Source organism: Carassius auratus, chromosome 12 (assembly GCF_003368295.1).
Source record: "Carassius auratus strain Wakin chromosome 12, ASM336829v1, whole genome shotgun sequence".
Lineage (NCBI taxonomy): Eukaryota > Metazoa > Chordata > Actinopteri > Cypriniformes > Cyprinidae > Carassius > Carassius auratus.
In genome coordinates, this window is record NC_039254.1 from 19520710 (window position 1) to 19547527 (window position 26818).

At 37.3% G+C, this 26818-nt stretch overlaps 1 protein-coding gene across 1 annotated transcript; it reads left to right on the top strand.

The window, feature by feature from the left end:
• Window positions 1-1896: 1896 nt before the first annotated feature.
• LOC113112087 (serine protease 27) lies at window positions 1897-21407 on the top strand. Its single transcript, XM_026277480.1, has 5 exons — window positions 1897-2221; window positions 3088-3259; window positions 3805-4079; window positions 14263-14411; window positions 20532-21407. The coding sequence occupies exons 1-5, from the start codon at window positions 2176-2178 to the stop codon at window positions 20829-20831; spliced, it is 942 nt and encodes a 313-aa protein (XP_026133265.1). The 5' UTR covers window positions 1897-2175; the 3' UTR covers window positions 20832-21407.
• The last annotated feature ends 5411 nt before the right edge of the window (window positions 21408-26818 follow it).

A 26818-nucleotide genomic window follows, 5' to 3' on the forward strand; every position in this document is an offset into this window, starting at 1 on the left:
CAGTCCTGCTCAAATAATAGTTTGATAGTTTGCTATACAGTTAATCAGTCAAGTTCCAGAAGTAAAACCTGATTCTATTAACAATACATTTAAAGACTAAACTACTGTGAGCTCTGAGGTTGTTATTATTATTAAAAAAACACTGCTACTTGTACTATAAGTACTTATATCACAGCACTTATATATTGTTGCTTTCTTGTTGGTTTGATTGCTTCTATTGTACGTCCTCCCTAAATGATTTAATGTAAATGTTACAATGTCAGCCACTATCTTGTTTTTGGCCTTATACGAGATGTTGCACCCTTGTGAATGGACAGGGAACAGCTGCTTCATGGAACAGGAGTGTGCAGTAATATCCTGAGAAAGCAGCAGAGGGCAGCAGAGAGCCTTTTAGTTTTTAGTTTTTAGTCATTCTGGGCGAGGTGTGAATATCATTCACCAGCCAGGGATGTTCTGAAAGTGATTTTAAGCCTCTCTGTGATCTTACCACGAGGTGTCGCTCATTAGTGGAGCTTTTCACCACAGACACAAGAGAGCTGTATAGGCTGCTGAGAAAAAAGGACCATATTTTTTTTTTTTTTTTGTGAGAGAGACAGGGTGAGAAAGAGAGAGGTGAGAAAGTCAGAAAGGGTGAAACACACACTTATTACAATACTTGTTAATAATTTGATTTGTGACTTTAAGATCATTTGCATTTGTCCCTTTGACCCAATGAAAATAGTGCAGAAACAATGCATTTGATGTCAAATTCAACCATAAGTAAAGTAGTAGAACTAGTTTTATAACTAGTCATTCATTAGTTCTGTCTCTAGTCTGTCTCGACAAACAGTGCTTGTTTGCTGCTTGTTCAAATAATTCCTTTCTCATTCATATTTTTTTAATATATAATTTTTTATTTCAATGAAATGAGGTGAATTTTTTCAACATGCATTTTAACTGTATTTTTTAATATTTATATATTATATTTTGAAACATTTTTAGCTGTTATGTATTTTAAATGTTACCACTCATGCGAATAACCCTTATAATAATTAAATTGGAATTAGAAAGGTTAAGGAAGAATGGGCTGTGGAAGAAATATTAGAGAGCAACAAAAAGAGGAAAAATATTTACAGTGACAGAGGGAATGAAAATGAGAGAAAATGAGGAACACAGGGGCCCTCATAAAGGAGTCACTGTTACACACATCATTTAAACACTGTGGTATGTTAGGTCTCCTCTAGGGCTATGTAATAAATTACATTCTCAAAAGGTTAAAAATGAGTTATGTCATCATTTACTCATTTACCCTCAAAAAAAATAAAAAAAATAAATAAATAAATAAATAAATTATTTTGAAGAATGCTGGTAAGCAAACAGCCACTGGCTTCCACTGAGTTGTTTTCCATACCATGGGAGTCAATACCAACATAGTAAATTGCTTTAATGAGTGTCATCATTCACCCTTCAGATGTGCTTAGAGTCTGACCTGTTGAATCACTTTCTAGATAACCCAGTCTTTCAAAGTTTGCATTTACATTCATTTATCTATAGCAGATGCTTTTATGCAAAGCTATTTACAAATTACAATAATACACAACAGAGCAATGTATCCAAGCCAAATGAGAGAACAATACAACTGGAGCTAATCTGATTCTTTTAGATGTAATAACAGAACATGAAATTCAAAGCAAAGCTTCATAGTTCCTGTCTGTGTCCAGAAATATATCAGACGCAAACACAACTATGTGGCACCACACTGCATTGACACTGTGTGCATAAACCCAGTTCAAATAATGCTAACAAAAGAGTCTCATAACACAGCTTTTATGAAATAAAGGATTTTTACAAAATAACTATGTTGGTTGATCTTTTTCTATTAAAAACCATGCAAAAAAAAAAAAAGGTCTTTAATAATTGGTTAGACTAATTGGTCTAAAATGTAAAATGCAAAAATTGTAAAAGTATTAATTGTGTTTATTTATAGAATAAAGAATATAGGTTGTGTTTTAGCCGTACTGGCATCGCCGTCGTCATGCAAACATTCATTTATAGGAAAGAATGAGACAAGTCTAACCTGTTTTATTACATGAACAATTGACCTTCTTGTGACAGACAGAGAAGACAAGTCATACAGGTGATTTAAAGAGAGAAAAGACATAAGACAGCTCTCTTTCCCAGTCTTTCACTTCAGCCATGGAGTTGTCAGTGATCCTGCTCAGCTTGATGTTCAGTACGGAGGGTGAGTTTGATTATGAGTATTTAAGTATGTGTGCTTGCAGAGTCAATTGTGAATTGTGTCTCAATTAAATGTTCTTAAAAAAGGGTCAAATTTCTAAATGTGTAGAAACTCTGATGCTTTTTTTGTTTCTAATGCTTTCACTGTGTTGAATCAATAATTACATTAATCATTATTTTCTTTTTCATTTTCCAGTTAAGAATGTAAAAACTTCCTTAAAACAAGGTGCATTTACATAAAAGAAGAACTGCATAGGTTATTATTAGCATATGTATTTACTCCTTTCTGGGGAAGTCTGGATTAGGCAAGTTCTTTAAAAGTTTAAAATGGTTTACTCTACAGGCTCAAATGCACGGTAAACAATAAGAGCAGCACAAAATACACCACTGGGCAAACGTTTGGAATTATTAAGATTTTTTCATGTTTTTGAAAGAAGCCTTTTCTTTGAGTTTGCACAAAAGTATTGTGCAGCACAACCGTTTTCAACTCTGATAATAATCAGAAATGTTTCTTGAGCAGTAAATCATCATATTATTCTGATTTCTGAAGATCATGTGACACTGAAGACTGGAGGAATGATGCTGAAAATACAGCGGAGCATCACAGAAATACATTACACTTTAACACAGATTCACAACGAAAACAGCTACTTATATATATATATATATATATATATATATATATATATATATATATATATATATATATATATATATATATATATTCACAAAATTACTGTTATTTTACTGAATTTTAGATCAGATAAATGCAGTTTTGCGTATAAAAGACTTTTTTCAAAAACATTGAAACATCTTATTCCAAACTTTTGACTAGTAGAATATTTTGTGTATATTGTGCACATAATTTAGTGGCTGCAAACTGTGGAGTAGCTCCTCTAAATACACGTGTAGTGGGTGGCACTGATGCGCCTGTGGGTAACTGGCCCTGGCAGGTCAGTGTCCATTACAACAGCAGACACATCTGTGGAGGAACCCTGATCCACAGCCAGTGGGTGATGACGGCCGCTCACTGCATCATCTCGTAAGAAGCGCTGCTGCATGACTTTTCCATCTTTAGCAGCTTAAAACAATAGTTCACCCAAATATGAATATATGCTGAACATTTACTCACCCTCAGGCCATTCAAGATCAGGATGAGTGTGTTTCTTCATCGGATTTGTAGAAATAGCATTGAATCAGTGTCTCATCAATGGATGCTCTGCAGTAAATGGGTGCCGTCAGAATGAGAGTCCAAACAGCTGATAAAAACATCACAATAATCCACAGCTCTCCAGTCCATCAGTGAACATCTGGAGAAGACAAAAGATGAAACAAATCCAGCATTAAGACGTTTTTAACATCAAGCCATTGCATCCAGTTAAAATATGAGTCCTTTATACATAATATTGCTTACTTCAAATCTGTTCTGATGAAGAAAGCTCTGAGGTTCAGTACATTTTCTGCATTTTATTTTTGGGTGAAATATTTGTTTAAGATTTAAACTATTTTTCCATGAGACTGGTAGCAAATTTTGTGAAACTTTTCTCTATCTTAAGCAAAGGTTTATTCTATCTCTATTTGTAACAGGACTAACCTCAACAGCTGGACACTGTACCTGGGAAGACAAACCCAGATCACGCCTGCTGCCAACCCAAATGAAGTAAGAGTTGGTATTCAGTCCATCACCATCCATCCAAAGTACAACAGCACCCTGTTCAATAATGACATCTCCCTGATGAAACTGAGCCAGTCTGTGACCTTCACTCCATACATTCGTCCAGTCTGCCTGGCATCCAAAGGGAGCATCTTTCTCAATGCCACATTCTGCTGGGCTACAGGCTGGGGAAACATTGGCAAAAACCGTGAGTGCTCCATTCACAACATAAACATACGTGTTTGAAGCACATTTTTAATGCACAGGGTACAATTTCTATAGCTCTAACCTCTATAAACACAACTCTGCATTAATTAATTACTCTGTAGATTTCATACTTTAATATATGTAGCTTTGACAACCTGAGAACACCAGTGAATCTCTCAAAATCTAAGAAAATCTAAGAAAAAAAAATTCTAAAAACAAAAGAACAAAAGTAAAATAGTGTGTGTGTGTGTGTGTCTGTGTGTGTTAATTTATTTGATTAAGAAAACAATCTTTTCAGAAAAAAATTAATTACTGTAATAAAAGATCAATTATTTATAAATAATTTTATTCACTTTAATTAATGTTAGTTTAAAACCCTACTTTAAAAAATAAAAAAAATGCATAGATGTTTGCTTCCGGCTTCACTACCATTCGGACGTTCTAGCTTATTGCTCTGCACTTTGCTGCTTATTTCTGTACTTTTTTTTTATATATATATATATATATATTCAGCAGATCAGCACAGTGCTCAAACTACAGATTTTTGGCACAAACACTAAAACTAAAAACTCTTTGGGACTGGTATAGTACTTCAAAAAGAAGACTTTGCCTCCCACATTCAGCAGCTTAACATTCCTGAGACGGGATAACAACTGCCTACATTCAAACAGAAGAGAGAGAAAATGCCTCCTGTTGGATCTACTTGTTGCATGAACTGCTGCAAACTTCTACAAAAGGATTGTGATTCTTGAAACAAAGTTACTTTCTGGACTTCCAAAACAGAGGGAACACTCAGCAGACCGTCATCACGGACCCTCTCAGCAAACAGCCGGTGAGTCCCACGAATCTTCTGAATCTCAACAGTTTATACCAAGTGTAGAGGAACAAGCCGAAACTGATCTCCACACTAATCGAAGGCACAAACAGGGAGCGAGACCCAAAGGAACACGAGACATCTGATTGTCACGAGTTTCTCGTATTGCTGCCGTAGCTTCCTCTACCCCAGATAAGACTATGACAAGGCTTGTAAATACTGGTATTCTTACTCCCCTTAAACATCTTGAGTACAGATTTGAAGCATTAATGAATGTGGGTGAGGAATCCCCAAATGTGATTGAACATGGATCGGATCAACCAGCAGCTAACACCGCTACTAACAGGCGCTCAAGGACGAGCAGACAGCAGCTTTCAGCTCAGAGCGCAGCCGAGCCCAGGACTCTGATAGTGGGTGACTCTGTTATCAGAAACATCCGTAGCAGGACTACATCAACATGCTGCCTTCCTCAAGCAACGGTCTCTGATGTGAACAAGGAACTTCAGAACATTCTGATGAAGCACAAGACTGCAAATCAAATCCTCCATGTGGGAAAGAATGATATTCGGAAAGAACAGTCAGAACTCCTTAAGAAGGACTTCATTGAACTCTTTGAAACACTTTAAAGACTCAAAGTTCAGTCGTTCATCAGTGGACCACTCCCAGCAAGGGGAACAAATGTGTTTTCATGGTTGCTTGGGCTGAATACATGGCTACAAAGATCTTGCAATATTAAAGAAGTCTATTTTATCAACAACTTCAATCTTTTCTGGGGCCATATTCAAGTCACCTTTATTTATATAATGCTTTAAACAAAATACATTGCGTCAAAGCAACTGAACAACATTCATTTGGAAAACAGTGTGTCAATAATGCAGAATGATAGTTAAAGGCAGTCCATCATTGAATTCAGTGATGTCATCTCTGTTCAGTTGAAATAGTGTCTGTGCATTTATTTGCAATCAAGTCAATGATATCGCTGTAGATGAAGTGACACCAACTAAGCAAGCCAGAGGCGACAGCGGCAAGGAACCTAAACTCCATCGGTGACAGAATGGAGAAAAAAACCTTGGGAGAAACCAGGCTCAGTTGGGGCCAGTTCTCCTCTGACCAGTCGAAACCAGTAGTTCAATTCCAGGCTGCAGCAAAGTCAGATTGTGCAGAAGAATCATCTGTTTCCTGTGGTCTTGTCCTGGTGGTCCTCTGAGACAAGGTCTTTACAGGGGATCTGTATCTGGGCTCTAGTTGTCCTGGTCTCCGCTGTCTTTCAGGGCAGTAGAGGTCCTTTCTAGGTGCTGATCCACCATCTGGTCTGGATACATACTGGATCCGGGTGACTGCAGTGACCCTCTGATCTGGACACAGACTGGATCTGGTGGCTACGGTGACCTCAGAACAAGAGAGAAACAGACAAATATTAGCGTAGATGCCATTCTTCTAATGATGTAGCAAGTACATAGGGTCTTATGGGAAGTGTTTGCGGTTCCGGTTTACCTAATTAATGCAGCCTAAAAATCCTTTAAAGGATTTGGATATTAAAACCATATTAGTATGTTATGTGTAAGCCAGGTTAAATAGATGGGTCTTTAATCTAGATTTAAACTGCAAGAGAGTGTCTGCCTCCCGAACAATGTTAGGTAGGTTATTCCAGAGTTTAGGCGCCAAATAGGAAAAGGATCTGCCGCCCGCAGTTGATTTTGATATTCTAGATATTATCAAATTGCCTGAGTTTTGAGAACATAGCGGATGTAGAGGATTATAATGTAAAAGGATCTCATTTAAATACTGAGGTGCTAAACCACTCAGGGCTTTATAAGTAATAAACAATATTTTAAAATCTATACGATGTTTGATAGGGAGCCAGTGCAGTGTGGACAGGACCGGGCTAATATGGTCATACTTCCTGGTTCTAGTAAGAACTCTTGCTGCTGCATTTTGGACTAGCTGTAGTTTGTTTACTAAGCGTGCAGAACAACCACCCAATAAAGCACCAATAAAGCAATAATCTAACCTTGAGGTCATAAATGCATGGATTGACATTTCTGCATTTGACATTGAGAGCATGGGCCGTATTTTGATATGTTTTTGAGATGGAAAAATGAAGTTTTATAAATGCTAGAAACATGGCTTTCTAAGGAAAGATTGCGATCAAATAGCACACCTAGGTTCCTAACTGATGACGAAGAATTGACAGAGCAACCATCAAGTCTTAGACAGTGTTCTAGGTTATTACAAGCAGAGTTTTTAGGTCCTATAATTAACACCTCTGTTTTTTTTCTCGGAATTTAGCAGTAAGAAATTACTCGTCATCCAGTTTTTTATATCGACTATGCATTCCATTAGTTTTTCAAATTGGTGTGTTTCACCGAGCCGCGAAAAAATATAGAGCAGAGTATCATCAGCATAACAGTGAAAGCTAACACCATGTTTCCTGATGATATCTCCCAGGGGTAACATATAAAGTGTGAAGAGTAGCGGCCCCAGTACTGAGCCTTGAGGTACTCCACACTGCACCTGTGATCGATATGATACATCTTCATTCACTGCTACAAACTGATGGCAGTCATATAAATACGATTTAAACCATGATAATGCACTTCCATTAAAGTGTTCAAGTCTATGCAAAAGAATGTTGTGGTCAATTGTGTCAAACGCAGCACTAAGATCCAGTAGAACTAACAGAGAGATACAACCTGCATAATTTCAACACTATCAACATCAATTCCATGTGACAGTATTAAATTTAGAGTATGACTTTGACAATGAGTAGGTGCTGAAACGTGTTGTCTAACCCCAATAGAGTTCAGAATGTCTATAAATGCTGATATCAATGGATCTTTTTCATTATCAACATGGATATTTAAATCACCAACTATTAAAACTTTATCTGCAGCCAGAACTAACTCGGATGTAAAATCACCAAACTCTTTAATAAAGTATGTATGGTGCCCAGGTGGCCTGTATACAGTAGCCAGTACAAACATAACAGGGGATTTATCATTAACATTGGTTTCTCTAGATAATGTTATATGAAGCACCGAGATGTCAGGCGCTCTGGCTCCCGGTAAACATTTGACTATGGTGGCTGGTGTCTCTATATTCACGTTCCGTACAATAGAATCACCAATAATTAGAGCACTTTCATCAGGTTTCTCAGTGGGTGCATCAGTGGGGAGAACCTGTTTAATGTTTTGATCGGAACAGAAGAGCGGTGTTTTGACCCACGACTACGCTGCCTCACTGTCACCCAGTTGCCCTGCTGCAGGGGCTCTGTTGCAGGAACTGAACAATGTAAAGGAATCCCTCAGCTAGACGCATCCAAAGCCGTATCGAGAGCCCTAACACTCTTACTGTCCTCAATTAAAGTTTGGATGCGTGTCTCTAATTCTGAAATCTTCTCTGTCAGCCTAACAATTTCCCTGCATTTATCACATCTGAATCCCTCATCTGTAGGGATGGGTACCGAAACCCGCTATTAAACTGGCCCCGGGGCTAAATTATGAAAGACCGTGGTATCAGTAAGATCTGACGGTATCGTTTCTGCTTTTGGTACTGGAGGGAAAAAAAATAATGTACTATGTATTTTTGCTTAATAATGTTGTCGTGCACATTTAATCTCGCCAAACATTTCTAATGTGCGATCAGTCACACACAACAAGAACGAGCGTGGTACACGCATAACAGTACGAAAACTTCCGCTTAATACAAAGAGTGACGATGGCGGAGAGAGCAAAATGTTCCAAAGTGTGGTTATACTTCACTAGAGTTAATGCTGACAACCCTCGTGGTCATAAGTGCAAAACAATATTTGCATGTAAGGGCAGAAACACAAGCAATCTGTCAAAGCATCTTTCAAAAATGCATTATGTGTATCGACTGCCTAGCTAGCTCGTCTCTGGTTGTTGCCCCATCTACGTCAGGTATGTATGCTAAAATCATGTTGAATCTCCCTGGTTTGCTAACCTTAAGTAGAAATTCTGTTGATTTATTTTGGGAAAAATGAGAATGAAATCAACATATTTTCTACTTGTTTTTAAAATTCCAAATAAGGAAAAATCAGTATGTAAATGTAAACATTTATTTGGCTAACTTAAATGCACAGCACCTCAAGTTAGTTTACAAAATAGCCAATTGCCACATTTTGCAACCTTTTTATTATATATATATATATATATATATATATATATATATATATATATATATATATATATATATATATATATATATATACACTAAAAAATTGCTGTAGTTTCTACAGCTAATTTTTACAGAATTTTACTGTATAAACATTTTACAAGATGCAGCTGTAATTCACAATGCATTATGGGTCAAATAAGGTTTTACAGTTGTTAACAGTATATTTCCACATCAACTGTAATTAATTTACAAGAAGCAGGTGTTGTCACTGTAGTTCCTGCTTTTTACACTTAATTATACTTGATAAATATATCATTTTTAATATTTATTTGAGTATATACTTATAATGTATAAGAGATATCATGTCACAATAGCCTCCTATCCTGATATTACACAAGCGGCCTTGTAACTTCTGTGTAGTAAACTGGGAATTGCTATCATAGCATAGTTACACAACAAAATCCCCAGTGTTAATTTAACACTCTGAGTGTGGACACATATAAAAGTTACACTGAAGCAGAGTTGAAGTTAATGAGATAATTAAGAAGTTAATTGAGTTATGATTGAGCATTATTGAAGACACCTGATGTTAACAAGCAGACTCACCAAACGAGAAAATAACAATTTGTGTGTCACCATTATAGTGGTCAATGTTTGCTTTAGTTGGGATCTTGGCTTGTAACTTTTTATTTTTCAGAATAATGTGTCAAGCCAAAAGCAAAAACCATCGGGTGGTGATCATTATGTTTTAATGTAAGTGTTGCTTGACCTTAATCACTGAGCTCATTTAAAGGCTTTTCTCTTATTATCGATCATTATTGATTGTAACAGCGACTGGACAAGTTAGCCTGATTAAAAAACTAGAAAAAAAAAAGACTGAGGAAGCATCGAAATGCGAGACTGATTTTGATTTTGAATATTCTTAATTTAATAGAACATAAGCTCAAACAACAGAATTTGTGATTTAATGTTGATTCCAGCATTTTGTTTTAATAATTTTCTTTAAAACATTTTTTTTTTTACAAAAATTATACAAATTCTGTTGATTGACCTTCATTTGTATAGAAAGTTAATGTTCTACTCTGAGTATGGCTTATTTTTTAAACATGTATTTGTAGTTATTTGTGATGCTATGTTTTTCTATAATAAGATTTTAACTGTTAAAAGACTGACATTTTTATTTTACCAGTAAAAGCCTTGCAATGTCTTTCTGCCAGTTTTAATAAATACTTGCAACATCATTGGCTTTATTCATTTTTATTCATTTGTAAATGTATTAAGATAGAGCTCATGATATGGCATTTATATACATATTTTATAGTTTACTGTTAAAATTATTCTTTAAAGCAGTTTCATTGTTAAATTATTACAACATCATATTTTATTTAGGGGTATTTACAGAATTTTATTGGCAACTTTTTTGCTAGGTAAATACTGTACTTTAGTGAAGTTACAAAATATTGCTGTAAAATATATTTACAGGACTTTATTGGCAACTTTTTTGCCAGGTAAATACTGTACTTTAGTGAAATTACAAAATATTGCTGTAAAATATATTTACAGGACTTTATTGGCAACTTTTTTGCCAAGTAAATACTGTACTTTAGTGAAAGTACAAAATATTGATGTAAAATAAACTACAAGTTAAATTCAATGTTACTACAAAAAATACTACAAACTACTATATTTCACATACACTGTGCTTTGGACACAAACTTTCAATAATAAAAAAAGTAATTTGACCCGTTTTATGGTCTTGTATTTATTTAGACTATTTGAATAATATAAAGTTGTGGCCTAGTGGTTAGAGAGTTTGACTCCTAACCCTAGGGTTGTGGGTTCGAAACTTGGGCCGGCGATAACACGACTGAGGTGTCCTTGAGCAAAGCATTGAACCACCAACTGCTCCCCGGGTGCTGCAGCATAAATGATGAACACCGCTCTTTTTTTACTACTACTTTTTTTTTTTCAGGGTACAGCAATTAACTGTAATTTGCTTTGCAGTAATTTCCTGTAATGCATTTTACAGCAATTACCAGCATTTTTACAGGATTTTATTGGCAACTTTTTTGTTCTTAAAAAAAAACACACACACACAACACAAAGTACCGATAAGAATACTGTTAAAGTACCGGACCGTTAAGCAGTATCGGTAAGATTAGTAATACCGTTAAAACCTTAACGATACCCATCCCTACTCATCTGTGACAGAGATAGATAGACTGTACATGTGGCAAGAGGTGCAAATAACAATAGCAGGAGAAGCCATTACTCACCTTGCTTGATGAAATATTCTTACTGCGGTTGTTTGATGAACTTGTGAAAAACTGGAGCGAGAGAGAGAGAGGTGAAAAGAAAACAGCGATAGGTTCGAATGAAAACGCTAATGACAAGCTAACGAGTGCTAACGCTTTTTAGATATACTTAACTCCCGGATCAGTGTTTAAACCAGATGCTTAAGGTCAATATCTACTTTTCCCTCCATCATCCTTCAGTAGAGTGTGTCAATCTATTCCGCACACACACACCGGGTCTGAGTCATCATGTGGTTGACATATCCCACAAGGACACTGATAACACCATGCAGCCAAAATAAGCACAGCGGACGGACACTATCCCGGATGAGCCCTGCCCACAGAGCTCCTCACAGACTGACTGTGATGTTTCAAAACAGCTACTACTGAAAGCAGCTCTCAGTGAAATGAAATGACGTCAGTGAAATGAAGTCAGGTACATGCTATAATAGCAGCAACATTCACAAATGTTTACAGAACAAGCGGGAACCCAGTGTGCCTGTAGCTTTTTCTATTTCAGTTTTATCACGTGATAGAAAGTCTAAGGCCTTCTCAAGCCGAAGGGCAAACTCATCTAATCTGGGGACTATTATGCATCAAACTAAGATTGATGTAAAGACACAAAGTACTGCCATCAAGCTAGCACTTTTAAACATTCGCTCACTGAAAAATAAATAATTTCTAATCAATGACTTTATAACCATAAACAATCTGGATTTTATGTTTCTAAATGAAACATGGCTAGAAGACAGCTGCAGTGCAACAGTCCTAAATGAAGCAGCCCCTCCTAACTTCACTTACATGAGTGTTTGTAGGACTGTTGGGGGGGGGGGTGTAGCTGCTCTATTTAAAGATGTCTATGAATTTATCAGTTTGGAGAAGATCAACAGCAGTTCAGACTATGAAAAGACAACGCAGAAAAGCCAAGCGGATGTGGCGAAAGACGAAACTTGAAATTCACCATAGCATCTATAAAGACAGCCTTCATGCTTTTAATGTGAAACTAGACACAGCTAGACAGAATTTCTTCTCAAACCTTATAAACAGTAACTTTATAACAAAACTCGTTTATAACAACACTCATTCTCTTTTTGCCACTGTTGAGAAACTGACACAATGCAGAGGTCAGATAGATTTGTCCACAATATCAAAAAGATACTATGTCTGCTTTTGAACCAATTGATAGCAACATTTTGGAAGAAATAGCGCATCACCTAAAATCATCAACCTGCTATATTGACACACTTCCCACATCTCTTTTTTAAAAGTGTGTTTAGAAGCAGATCTTTAAGAAGTCGTGAACACCTCACTTCTTTCTGGGACATTTCCAAACTCCCTGAAACTGCAGTTGTTAAGCCCCTCCTGAAAAAGAGCAATCTTGATAACACCATTTGGGCAATTATAGACCAATATCTAATCTTCCTTTTATATGCAAAATTATAGAAAAGGTCGTTTTTAGTCAGCTGAACAAATACTTAAACTCAAATGGATACCTGGACAATTTTCAATCGGGTTTCTGCATCACAGCACAAAGACAGCACTCATAATGTTAATAAATGATATTCGCTTAAATTCTGACTCTGGCAAAATATCGGTGCTGGTATTGCTAGATCTCAGTGCTGCGTTAGACACTGTCGATCATAACATACTACTAGAGAGACTGGAAAACTGAGTCAGGCTTTCTGGGATCGCATCAAATGGTTCAGATCATACTTAGAAGAGAGAGGCTGTTATGTGAGTCTATATATTGCAGATATGCTCACTGAATAAAAACCTAACAGAGCACTCAGATCATTAGGATCAAGTCAGTTAGAAATACCAAGGGTTCACACAAAACAAGGGGAGTCCTCCTTTACTTACTATGCTGCCCGCTGTTGGAATCAGCTTCCAGAAGAGATCAGATGTGCTAAAACACTAGTCACATTTAAATCTAGACTCAAAACCCATCTGTTTAGCTGTGCATTTATTGAATGAGCACTGTGCAATGTCTGAACTGATTGCACTGTATTTTATGTATTCACTGTATTTTATGTAAAATCATTTTCTATTTTTAACTGTTTTAAATTCATTTTAAATAAATCCATTTTTAAATCATTTCCAAAGGTTTAAAATTGTTTGTTTTTATTTTTGTATTATTTTCCTTCATGATTATTTTATTTTCTTTTATGTTAAGCACTTTGAATTACCATTGTGTACGAAATGTGCTATACATAAACTTCTCTTGCTTTGCCTTGCCTTGCCTAGTTAAGTAGGAATGAGTTGGATGTATATCGATATTGATTTTATTGATATATTGATCGGACATGTGTTATAAAAGCTGAACCTTCTTGTCTTTATTTATGGGTATGACGTAAATACACAGATAAACTACAGAAGAATGCATTTTCTTAGGAAATCTGCCAGGTCACTTTTAGGAATATTGTAATTATGTCAAACAATTAATTAATTAATTAATTAATTAATTAATTATTTTTTTATTTTTTTGTGGTGAAATGAGACATGGACATGTTTTTGTAATTTTGATTTATGTTCTTTCTTTTAGAGTAGTTGTATGAGGATTCTCATTTCTCCTTTATTTTTATAGTAGACTTGATATTTTTATTGTAAGAGCAGATGCAGCCATTTGTAACTTGTATATGTGAATGTAGCTTCTTCTAGTTATTTACTAATGGCTAAGGAATAAGAATTATTGCTTTCACAGTAAATAGCTTACTACCATGTTGCAATATAAGGTGTATATTTTCTTATTTATAAGTATTTTTTACTTACTTTCTAATCATACATTGTTTTCCCATTTCACATGAACAATGCTAAGAAGGAAAAAAAATTAAATAAAGATCAACATCTACTGTTTGTAGTCCGAGCCGCTAGACTGAGGGTGTTGTGGATCTTCCATTAGTGCTGTTGTGTTCCTAACTCTCAGAGGCTGTGTTTGACAGAACCGCTGCCGGCTCCTCAGGCTCTTCAGGAGGTGGAGGTCCCGGTTGTGGGCAGCTCACAGTGCAGCTGCCAGTATGAGCCAGCAGGTGATGCTACAATCACAGCACAGATGATCTGTGCAGGGAGGGCAGACAAAGGAATCTGTCAGGTGAGTACAGAAGCTTTTTTTCCAGCACAGAAAAAAGGGCTAGTTGTGAATTCACAATCTGTTCTTTTTGTCATGCAGTTCTGAGAAGAATACAGAATTGATATGTGTCAGCTTGCAACTGAGATATATAAACATGGAATTCAGAGAAGAAAAATCTGAACTGTGAGATATAAACTCAAAAATGTGTGAAAAAAACCCCTCAGAAATGAGATATAAACATGCAATTTTGAGAAGAAAAGTCCAAACTGTTAGATTTAAACTCACAATTGCAAGGAAAAAAGTATATTTTTTATTCATATACATTTTAGTATAATCTTCCATGGTAACAAGCCTTCCACAATTCTGACTTTTTTTTTTACAACAGCAAGTTTATATCTTACAATATGGACATTTCTTTTCAGAATTGTGAGTATATCTCATCGTTGTGAATTATAAACCCACAAATTACTTAAGTTTTTCACTTTTTTTAACATGTTTGACACTCTCTCTGAATCTAAATTAACCAATATCCCGGTGAAATTAACTTACTGAAACAGTACACTGACTGAACTGCTGTGACAAGTTAACTGAACATGAACATGAGCAGACCAGAATGTGTGTACTAACTTTTCTATGCAGACTCGGAGGGCTGTGCAGTCTGCACACTGTGACTCCGTGTTGTTTCAAGTTCATCATTCTGAGCACAGGGTGTAAATCGGATGGTTTGTCACGATACAATAAGATTTTGATTCTCATACCCAGCAATTAGATATTTGCCAATACCTCAAAAATTTAGATTACGATTCGATTACGGTTCGATTTGATACTAAAAATCTTATTCTTGCAATGTTTTTTAAATGATAGTATGCTGATTTAGTTACTGCTTTGACATGACTACTGAAACTAAGGTCTGTCTCCAGAATCACACCAAGATTCCTGACGTGTTTTTTCGTTGTTTGACCCCTAGAGTCAAGGTATGCATTCACCTTGAGAACTTCATCTTTGTTTCCAAATGCAATGACTTCAGTTTTTTCCTTATCTAACTGAAGAAAGTTCTGGAACATAACTATTAATTTCATCAATGCATTGGCAGATGGAGTCAATGGGGCTGTAGTCATTTGGAGATAAGGCTAGGTAAATCTGGGTATCATTAACATAGCTGTGATTGGCAATTTGGTACTTTCTCATTATTTGACTTAGTGGAAGCATATACAGGCTAAACAAGAGCAGTGCTAGAATCGAGCCTTGTGGGACTTCGCATGTCATGGACGTCCACTTAAGACTTATGCTCTCCTAGACTCACATAATAGCCTCTCCCTTCTAAGTATGACCTGAACCATTTGAGTACCATCCCAGAAAGCCCGACCCAGTTTTCCAGTCTCTCTAGTAGTATGTTATGATCGACAGTGTCTAACGCAGCACTGAGATCTAGCAATACCAGCACCGATATTTTGCCAGAGTCAGAATTTAAGCGAATATCATTTATTAACATTATGAGTGCTGTCTCTGTGCTGTGACGCAGAAACCAGATTGAAAATTGTCCAGGTATCCATTTCAGTTTAAGTATTTGTTCAGCTGACTAAAAACTACCTTTTCTGTAATTTTGCCTATAAAAGGAAGATTAGATATTGGTCTATTATTGCCCAAATGGTGTTATCAAGATTTATCTTTTTCAGGAGGGGCTAACAACTGCAGTTTCAGGGAGTTTGGAAATGTCCCAGAAAGAAGTGAGGTGTTTACCTGAAATGTTCACATAGTGTACCTCAATTGGGAGATTCAGAATAACAACAACAACAACAAAAAAGAAGCCTACACTTTTTTTAATGTATTTATTTTTTATATTTTTTGATAATAAAGAAAATAAACAATTTGGCAAAAAAATCTAGTTGCTACTATGGGCTCAGTGCAAAAAAAAAAAAAAAAAAAAGTTTCTACAGGTAACCAAATTATAAGCAGGAAATAAATGCAATACAACAAGACACACGTTCAACAAACTTAAAACAGTTAAATAAACTGCTTTTAGGTTTTTCAGTTCAGTCTATAATACATTTTAAGGTACGCTACAAAAATGTAATAATCAAATGTAAATAACTGCATAGTCTTCACTGTTTAAAACTTAATATAGATTAATCATTTTGATGTAACAAAGGTTATTTAGTCAGAAGCAGTGAGCACTTGTATTGTTCTTTGAAAGCATTCGATTTATTAGTTTGTTTCACTTCAAGAACCAAGCACAGATTTAGTATAACACATCATTTTCTTTCTGAAGCGTTAACGTTAAGACATATGCCTAACTGACTGTGTTTACTAGGATATTCCCCAAAACGCCGTTTTTATGTAATCATGTATTTATTGATCCATGCACAAAAAAGCGGAAGATACCTCAATGTATATGTGTGCGTGCACGCGCTTCAGATGTGTGCGGTGAAAACTTCTCACACAGCGCTCGACTGCTCCACAAACAATCCCAGCGTCTTTTATACTCACCTTGTGCCTTTATCAGTCCGAGTCCTGATCCGTGAGTTTGAACGAGAATGCATACGTTGTAATGCATAGACGGACATTATGTGAAAATGTAGACAGTTCCAAATAAGCTGCCTATTTATATTCCAGTTATCGATATTTTACGCGTGCCATCGATGCATCGCATCCATGTTGATGAATCATTACGCCCCTAATAATTTTCTGTGCAGTCAAAGATTATTAATAGTCTTTATTGTTCTGTCCTATCTATCACATGTTGCTGCCTTTATCACTGTGCTATACATTTAAAAGAAACATCTTTTATATTTCTATATACATCTATATACTTGTTTTTTTTTTCTTCATGAATGTATTTTACAACAATACAAAGAGCAATGTGTAACATTTTACGAGATTTTAGACTTATACAATTTTATGTGTAAATAAAATATTTCACTAAATTTTATACAATTATTGTGCACAGATCATATTTTGCTGTTGAAGTTATCCACTAACATATAATAAACATAGATTATGTTTATATATTTTTTCATTAGTTATTTTTCATTCAAATGCAGTTGTTTATATGTAGTAAATTGTGTTTAACACACAAAAGAGTGTGTTACTGTACAGTGATAAAAAATAAAATAAAAAATACTGTGCTGGTATTGGATTGGATCGGTATCAGCAGATACTCTGAATTTTCTGTATCGGATCGGTTCTGAAATAAATGGTATCATTGCATCCCTATAGACGGTTTCAACGGCAACAACATAAACAAACATTACTGCTCATGCGCGCTTTTGTGGCCCTAACTTAACTTCCGGTAACTTAATGAAAATGCAATTTTTTTTTTTTTTTCGAGCAGGAGATGCATAAAGCGCGAGAAATAGAGGTTTCCCCAGTAACAGCTGTAAACAAAGCAGAGCTACGCTCACAAATGCTGCGTTATCAGGCATATAACATGCAAGTCTTCCTTCAGAAATAGTGATATAAAAACACCTGTGCCTCATTTTGATATTTAAACATATAAATGTAAGGAATTATTATTATTAAACGTGCAGTACATAACATTACTCATTTTTATTCAACGAAGCCTTTTTGAAAATCGATCAGTTTTAAAATCATTGCGAGTCTCCAAAAATAAATAAATGTATGGGAAACACATCCCACAGCACAACCACCTGAGCACAACTTCAGTCTTACTCATCACCTTAACTTTAACTGCGTTTGTAGAAGGCACCGCAGCCAGACGATATTGAGAGTGAGGAATCACGTGCCGATTTGAGTTGATTTGGGAGGGGTCTGAGCCGATCGGCCATGATGGTAGGACACGCTATCGGTTGCCAGGGGCAACGCCTTCAGAACTGCACAGAGGCGCGGGTAAACATTCCAGAGCTCTTAAATTTTTGCGCATTTATTATGTCGGCGGAACAGAGACAGATCTACGAATACGAGATGGAAAAGAAGAATGTAAAGCAATGCAGAAAGATAAGGCGAAAGAAAGGGGACCTTACAGGAACAAGCTCACACCAAGCGCAAAACAGCGGTGTTTGGAAAGCTCTGGGGCATCCAAAATATGGACCCATACGAGCTCCCTGCAGCGGCACAGACCATTTACCTCCATGCACACATACGGACATTGTGAATTATATTGTTTACGATGTAACTTGCATTCACGCTGTTAATGGCTTAATCTAACCCGGACATTTACATCTCGCAATCACACATTTAACTACCCTAGCTAACCCAGAACTGGTTTGTCCACTTTGCAGCCCCCAACACAAAAACCTGGTACAGTATGTGTCATTGGGCAAAAATCTAATTATAACTAAACATACACAGCTTTAGCCTACATCAAAACATGCTGGAAACGTTTGTGTACATTGAACATCTCATTATAATCTAGAGTTTACGAAACAGTCGCAGTTATTTAAGTTACTTTGTCGTTTTGGTCAAGAAGTGTCTGTACAACACTGCTGTCATCACCTGCTGTAGATGGACCCAGCCACAACAGAAAGCCTCGTAACTTTCCAAAGACTTGTGGCTTTTAAACTCCTGCATTGTGTAGTAACTTAAACCAAAAACAATATAATTCCCAATGTCCATATGAGTGCGTGGAGGTAAATGGTCCAGGTCTCTGTGCCATTCCACAGCAGGGAGCTCGTATGAGTCGATATTTTGGATGCCTGAGAGCTTCTCCAAATACTGCTGTTCTGCGCTTGGTGTAACCTAAAAAAAAACTGAATTCCATTGTTCCTATGTGTTCCATATGTATCGTGAGAGGTACTGGAGCAGTTTTTAACGCAGCAGTAACTTCCAGGCATGGTAAAACAGTGCAGAATTGCGAGAACCTTCTCTAGTACTGAGTTTACAACACATGTAAACATTCCTGTTTCGCCGCCGGTGTCCTGCCAACATGGCGGAGACTGTGATATCGAGGGGAGGGGCTCTGTACTATGACGACAACTCCTCACTCTCAATACACAACACAGACCGGAAGTTAACTTAGGGCCAGGCGCGTGTACCCGATGAAACCGTCTATAACAGATCTGGAAAAAAATTGCATTCCGTAACATGCACTGAAAATATTTAAACTGAACAGAGATGACATCACTGAATTCAATGATGAACTGCCTTTAACTATCATTTTGCATTATTGACACACTGTTTTCCTAATGAATGTTGTTCAGTTGCTTTGACGCAATGTATTCTGTTTAAATCGCTATATAAATAAAGGTGACTTGACTTGACTTGCTCAGAAGTGGATGCTCTGCAGTGAATGGGTGCCGTCCAAACAGCAATTAAAAACATTGCAATAATCCACAAGTAATCCACAGCACTCCAGTCCATCAGTTAACATATTGAGAAGACTAAAGCTGAAATAAATTCCTCTTTAAGATGTTTTTAACCAAATTAGTCCATAATCCACATTAACGCTTCCTTCAGTGAATAAGTGCATCTTCTGTTAAAATCCATCAATATATTTGTTTAGAGCTGTTTGGACTCTATTGTGTTATTAACAGTGTTTGATCAGATTTCCTTCCTGATTCAGACAGGGCACATTTTTCACCGGAGGAAGCAATCTTATTGATAGAGGACTTATATTTCAGCCAGAAGCAACATTTTACATATACATTTGTTTCTTATAAACATGCAGGTTTCTGCTTCTTAAAATGTTGACAGATGGACTAGACAGGAGTTCATTACTTGTGGATGATTGTGCTGTTTCTATCCGCTGTTTGGACTCTCATTCTGATGGCACCCATTCACTGCATATGATGCATTGCTGAGACTGCGATGCAATGACACATTTCTCCAAATCTCATCTACATTTTTGATGGCCTCAAGATTTTCTGCTAATTTAAAATTTTGGGTTAACTATTCCTTTAATTTCCTACAAAGATTTAGAAGAACTGAAAGTCTGAATTGGATCAAATAAAATACAGTTTGCATAAATACATTCTGAAGTGGCATTTTAAGATACTCTATAATGATAACATTAGAAGTTACATACACAAGTTTATTCAAAGCCTTTGCACTGTAGGTCAATAATTTTTGCTGTTTAATCTCTCCTATTCTTATTAACTAAAGTTGGAAAATTTAAAAAGCATAATAGGACCCCTTTAAAGCAATGCATCAGTTGTGTTTTCACAGCTCATCTTTCTTTGTCTGCAGGGAGATTCTGGAGGTCCGCTACAGTGCAAACAGGGTTCTGTGTGGGTCCAGGCTGGAATCACCAGCTTTGGGACGAGTCTGGGCTGTGCTAAAGAAGGTTTCCCAGAGGTGTATTCACGTGTCTCTGAGTTCCACGCCTGGGTCACGGAGAACGTGGAAGGAGCCACCATTGGCTTCGTGACCTTTTTGTCCAATGGCACAGACAGCAGTTTCACGTGTTCTGCCGTATATCAGCTCTCACACTACTCTAATTTCATCATTCTGTTCATGACGCTCATCTCACTCTTACAGTCTCTTTAAACTTACTCGCACACACACATGTGCAATGGTTTATGGGTAACAGCATGAAATTCTAAAGACGTGGAAAAAGGTCCAAATGCTAAAAAAGACATCTGAAAATGTAAAGCTCATGAGTGACTCATTAAAAGGTCCTTGCTACTAGAAACATAACTACAGCTTTATGTGGGGAGAAATTTTATTGTGATCAACATAAACATTTCATAATTGTCACTGTATTATAGCGGATGTTACCAGTGAGCAGTTTTTGCACTTATGAAGTGGGAAGTTCTGATAGTTCAAGTTACGCTGGGAATATTGTGCAATTTGAACGCAAATGAATGCCACCACAAAGTCATAATTCTGAGTGAAAAACTCTGAACTTACTTTAATTCCAGAGTTTCTGACCTCTAAGTGACAAATATGTAAAGGGACAGAATAGACGCAGCATCTGTAATGACTGTGAATTCCTTGAAATTTATGTTTTTTTAATTTATTATTTATTCATAATAAAACGTACAAAAATATGACATTAATGTACAATTACGATAATTATGATAAAATAAGTAATGCTTAAATTTACATCACCTAAAAATGGACAAATACATCTAATGCACATTATTATTTAACATTTTTAAGAGGAAGAGTGCGAGATGAGAAGTAATGATTACAACTTCCCAACTTGTAAATACCTACCTCAAAAAATGTAGAACTGAAAGCTCAGATCTCACAAAGTCTGCCACTCCATAGTCATAAGAAAACAAAGACCAAATATGACCATCAAGTTTTTATTTATTAATCAATTTTGTATGTAATTTTAGCTTTCAGATCTCATTACAATAATGTGCTGTGATATTTTAAATGAAATATGTTAATTACATAATACAGTCATTATATATATATATATATATATATATATATATATATATACACACACACATATAGGGGTGCACATAAGTGGTCCGCAGTGAACCGAAATAAAAAATGCGTAATATAAATATTTTCTTTAGCACATTTGCGTACTGACATGGTTGACAGCTGTTAATGCACAATTACCATTTTAGATCACAAACTGTACTATTTAAGTTTTATTTTCAACCTGAAAGCATAAATCTAGGCTATGCCTACCATTTTAAAGCACAATACAAAACTGTGACATTCATCCCCTGACGCTCTTTAATCAGCATCACTAAATCCAGAAGTCAAGTCAAGTCAGCTTTATTTATATAGCGCTTTAAACAGAATACATTGCGTCAAAGCAACTGAACAACATTCATTAGGAAAACAGTGTCAATAATGCAAAATGATAGTTAAAGGCAGTTCATCATTGAATTCAGTGATGTCATCTCTGTTCAGTTAAATAGTGTCTGTGCATTTATTTGCAATCAAGTCAACGATATCGCTGTAGATGAAGTGACTCCAACTAAGCAAGCCAGAGGCGACAGCGGCAAGGAACCGAAACTCCATCGGTGACAGAATGGAGAAAAAAACCTTGGGAGAAACCAGGCTCAGTTGGGGGCCAGTTCTCCTCTGACCAGACGAAACCAGTAGTTCAATTCCAGGCTGCAGCAAAGTCAGATTGTGCAGAAGAATAATCTGTTTCCTGTGGTCTTGTCCTGGTGCTCCTCTGAGACAAGGTCTTTACAGGGGATCTGTATCTGGGCTCTAGTTGTCCTGGTCTCCGCTGTCTTTCAGGGATGTAGAGGTCCTTTCTAGGTGCTGATCCACCATCTGGTCTGTGTGACGACTGGGTGAAGGAGGAACTTGAAACAGATGCGAGTTAACAATTTATTAAAGATAAGACACACAAACAAGAGTTCAGTAACAAGGCTGGGAAGACGACAATCCAAGATGGTGGGGAGACGGTGAGTAATCCAGGTGAAGATGGTGAGACGGCAGCAGGAGAGGATGGCACAGGAACTGCGGGGAATTGAGCCGAAGGTAAGTCTGGTGCTGAGTGATAGTGCGGAGAGTGGATGAGGTTCCGGGGGAGACACGGACATCCAAACGCATACAACACTGAAGCAAACAGACAAGGTAGCGATATTAAACAACGATCTCACAAACACAAGACGTGAGACAAGCCAATATATAGGGGATGAGTAATGAGTGACAGCTGTTGCTGATGACAATTAATGGAGACGCCCACAAACTAATCAGTGGAGACGCAAAACACACAGACTTCACCACAAAGTGCAAACACCCCTAGATCACAGTTTACCAAACCGTGACAGTACCCCCCCCCCTCTAGGAACTCCTCTTGGAGTTCCCAGAAGGGCCTACCTGCTGATTGTAGTCATCAATAAGGGAGTGATCCAATATGTCCCTAGCAGTTACCCAACTCCTCTCCTCCGGACCGTAACCTTCCCAGTCCACCAGGTACTGGAATCCTCGTCCCCTCCGTCTCGAGTCCAGAATACGATTTACCGAATAAGTCGGTTCCCCATCTACGAGACACGGCGGCGGGGGAACCAGAGTAGGCAGATAAATACGTGCATATAACACGGGTTTAATTTTGGACACATGAAAGGCGGGGTGTATCCTCTTGTACCCAGGAGGTAGTTTAAGGCGGACTGTCACTGTGATAGTAAACGGGCCAATAAATTTGGGAGCTAATTTATTAGAAACGGAATGCAGAGGAATGTTACTAGAAAGAAAGCCACACCTTTTGACCCATGACGTAAACGGGAGGCTTTGACTGGTTTGACCTTTTGATCCGGAGCAGAGTCTCACGGGCTCTGGTCCAGGTGCGGTGGCACCTCTGGACAAATGCGTGAGCGACTTCAGATTCCAGACTGGGAAAGACTGCTGGCTGGTACCCTACACTACACTGAAACGGAGAAAGGCCCGTGGCTGACACTGGCAACGAATTGTGGGCGTAATCCACCATAGAGAGTTGTTGACTCCAGGAAGAAGGATTCTTGGAGACCAAACATCGTAACGTCCTCTCTAAATCTTGATTGGCTCGCTCAGATTGTCCGTTACTTTGGGGATGATAACCAGAAGACAAGCTAACTCACAATTTGCAAAACTCTTTCCAAAATTTGGATATGAACGGAGATCCCCTGTCAGAAACCACGTCTACCGGGAGGCCATGAAGCCGAAAGACGTGATCTAGGACAATGACCGCTGTCTCCTTGGCTGTAGTTAATTTGGGCATGGGAATGAAATGTGCCGCCTTCGAGAACCGGTCCACTACAGTAAAAACGACCGTCATGCCATTAGAAGGCGGTAGGGCTGTAACAAAATCTAGAGCGATGTGGGACCAGGGTCTTGAAGGGACAGACAGCGGTTGAAGAAGACCATCAGGAAGTCGGTTAGATGACTTACCACTGGCGCAAACGGAGAAAGACAAAACAAAATCGCAGACGTCACGACCCATATGTGGCCACCAGAATCGCTGTCTAATCTACCCATTAGTTATACTTATCCATGGGTGACAAGCTACATTAGAACAATGACCCCACTGGACAACCTCGGACCTTAAGTCCTTCGGCACAAATAAACGGTTCGGTGGACAACTGGATGGAGGCGTTACCCCTTGTAAGGCCGTCTTGACCTTCCACTCAACCTCCCATACGAGTGCTGAGACCACTAACTTCTCAGGTAAAATTCACTCGGGAGTCACCGGTCGGGCGGAGGGATCAAAAAGGCGTGATAAAGAGTCGGGTTTGACATTCTTGGAACCCGGGCTGTACGATAAACATCAAAACGACTGAAAAAAAGTGCCCACCTAGCCTGCCTGGAATTGAGACTTTTGGCAGTTCTAATGTACTCTAAATTCTTATGATCGGTCCAAACAATAAAAGGAACCCCTGAACCTTCCAGCCAGTGATGCCACCCCTCTAATGCTAATTTGATGGCCAACAACTCTCTTTTGCCAATGTCATAATTATGTTCTGGAGGAGATAGTCGATGAGAGAAAAACGCGCAAGGATGTAGCTTATCGTTCGAAGCAGCACGTTAGGACAACACTGCTCCTACCCCCACCTCTGACGCATCGACCTCCACCACGAACTGCCGTGTAGGATCAGGGGCCACAAGGATGGGAGCCGAAACGAAGCGGCTTCATCTTTCTCTGTCTGCAGGGAGATTCTTGAGGTTAGCGTTCCCGATTTACCCGGATTACCTAATTAAATGCAGCCTAAAAATCCTTTGACGGATTTGGATATTAAAGGCATATTAGTATGTTATGTGTATGCCAGGTTAAAGAGATGGGCCTTTAATCTAGATTTAAACTGCAAGAGTGTGTCTGCCTCCCGAACAATGTTAGGTAGGTTATTGAGTTTAGGCACCAAATAGGAATTTTGATATTCTAGGTATTATCAAATTGTAGCGCAATTTGCAATGCAGCACCCCTGGTAAAATTATAAATACAATAAGGTTATCAAAGCAGACTAGTGAGTAGATGAATACTTTTTTAATCCCATACAGTGACATTTTAGCAACCAACTTTTTTATCAGTAACATAAAAGCTAAAAATATGGCATATTACTGATATTTCTTATGTTGTTGAATAAAACATGAAAATGTATTGAGCTTGTATTCACCAAAGACCTTATTTCCCATTCATTAAAATAATAATAATAATAATAATAATAATAATAATAATAATAATAATAATAATAATAATAATAATCCCATAGACTAACTTGTTTTGTTGTGTTAGGATTTATTGTTGGCTTTGTTTAAGCTGGTATAGGAGAAAGTATTTTAATGCTGAAAAAAATACACACATGACCTTTAATGATTACAATACCATGGTATTTCTTTGATATGTTCAAAGAAATAAACATTTCATGTCAAAGAAAAATGAAATAAACAAGTAAAGTGTATAATTTGTAATGTGATGTAGAAGAAAGCATAACCTACATTTTTAGCATTGCAATCTCGGTTGTTGAAGGAAGTACTGTAATTTCCCTTTTGGATTAAAATGTGTGCTAAAATATTGATGGTAACTCAAAGGGATTTTTTGATAAGGAAGTGTTTTGATTAACTGTTAATCTAAATACAAAGAGTGAGTTTTTTTATATTATTTTTGAACTTCTGCTTTTATTTATACAGTATTGTTCAAAATAATAGCAGTACAATGTGACTAACCAGAATAATCAAGGTTTTTAGTATATTTTTTATTGCTACGTGGCAAACAAGTTACCAGTAGGTTCAGTAGATTGTCAGAAAACAAACAAGACCCAGCATTCATGATATGCACGCTCTTAAGGCTGTGCAATTGGGCAATTAGTTGAAAGGGGTGTGTTCAAAAAAATAGCAGTGTCTACCTTTGACTGTACAAACTCAAAACTATTTTGTACAAACATTTTTTTTTTTCTGGGATTTAGCAATCCTGTGAATCAGTAAACTAATATTTAGTTGTATGACCACAGTTTTTTAAAACTGCTTGACATCTGTGTGGCATGGAGTCAACCAACTTGTGGCACCTCTCAGCTGTTATTCCACTACATGATTCTTTAACAACATTCCACAATTCATTCACATTTCTTGGTTTTGCTTCAGAAACAGCATTTTTGATATCACCCCACAAGTTCTCAATTGGATTAAGGTCTGGAGATTGGGCTGGCCACTCCATAACATTAATTTTGTTGGTTTGGAACCAAGACTTTGCCCGTTTACTAGTGTGTTTTGGGTCATTGTCTTGTTGAAACAACCATTTCAAGGGCATGTCCTCTTCAGCATAGGGCAACATGACCTCTTCAAGTATTTTAACATATGCAAACTGATCCATGATCCCTGGTATGCGATAAATAGGACCAACACCATAGTAGGAGAAACATGCCCATATCATGATGCTTGCACCTCCATGCTTCACTGTCTTCACTGTGTACTGTGGCTTGAATTCAGAGTTTGGGGGTCGTCTCACAAACTGCCTGTGGCCCTTGGACCCAAAAAGAACAATTTTACTCTCATCAGTCCACAAAATGTTCCTCCATTTCTCTTTAGGCCAGTTGATGTGTTCTTTGGCAAATTGTAACCTCTTCTGCACATGCCTTTTT

Coding starts and splice junctions, on each gene's coding strand:
- LOC113112087 (XM_026277480.1), top strand. CDS start 2,176: ATGGAGTTGTCAGTGATCCTGCTCAGCTTGATGTTCAGTACGGAGG. Junction 4,080..14,262: donor GGGAAACATTGGCAAAAACC/GTGAGTGCTCCA, acceptor TGTGTTTGACAG/AACCGCTGCCGGCTCCTCAG. Junction 14,412..20,531: donor CAGACAAAGGAATCTGTCAG/GTGAGTACAGAA, acceptor CTTTGTCTGCAG/GGAGATTCTGGAGGTCCGCT.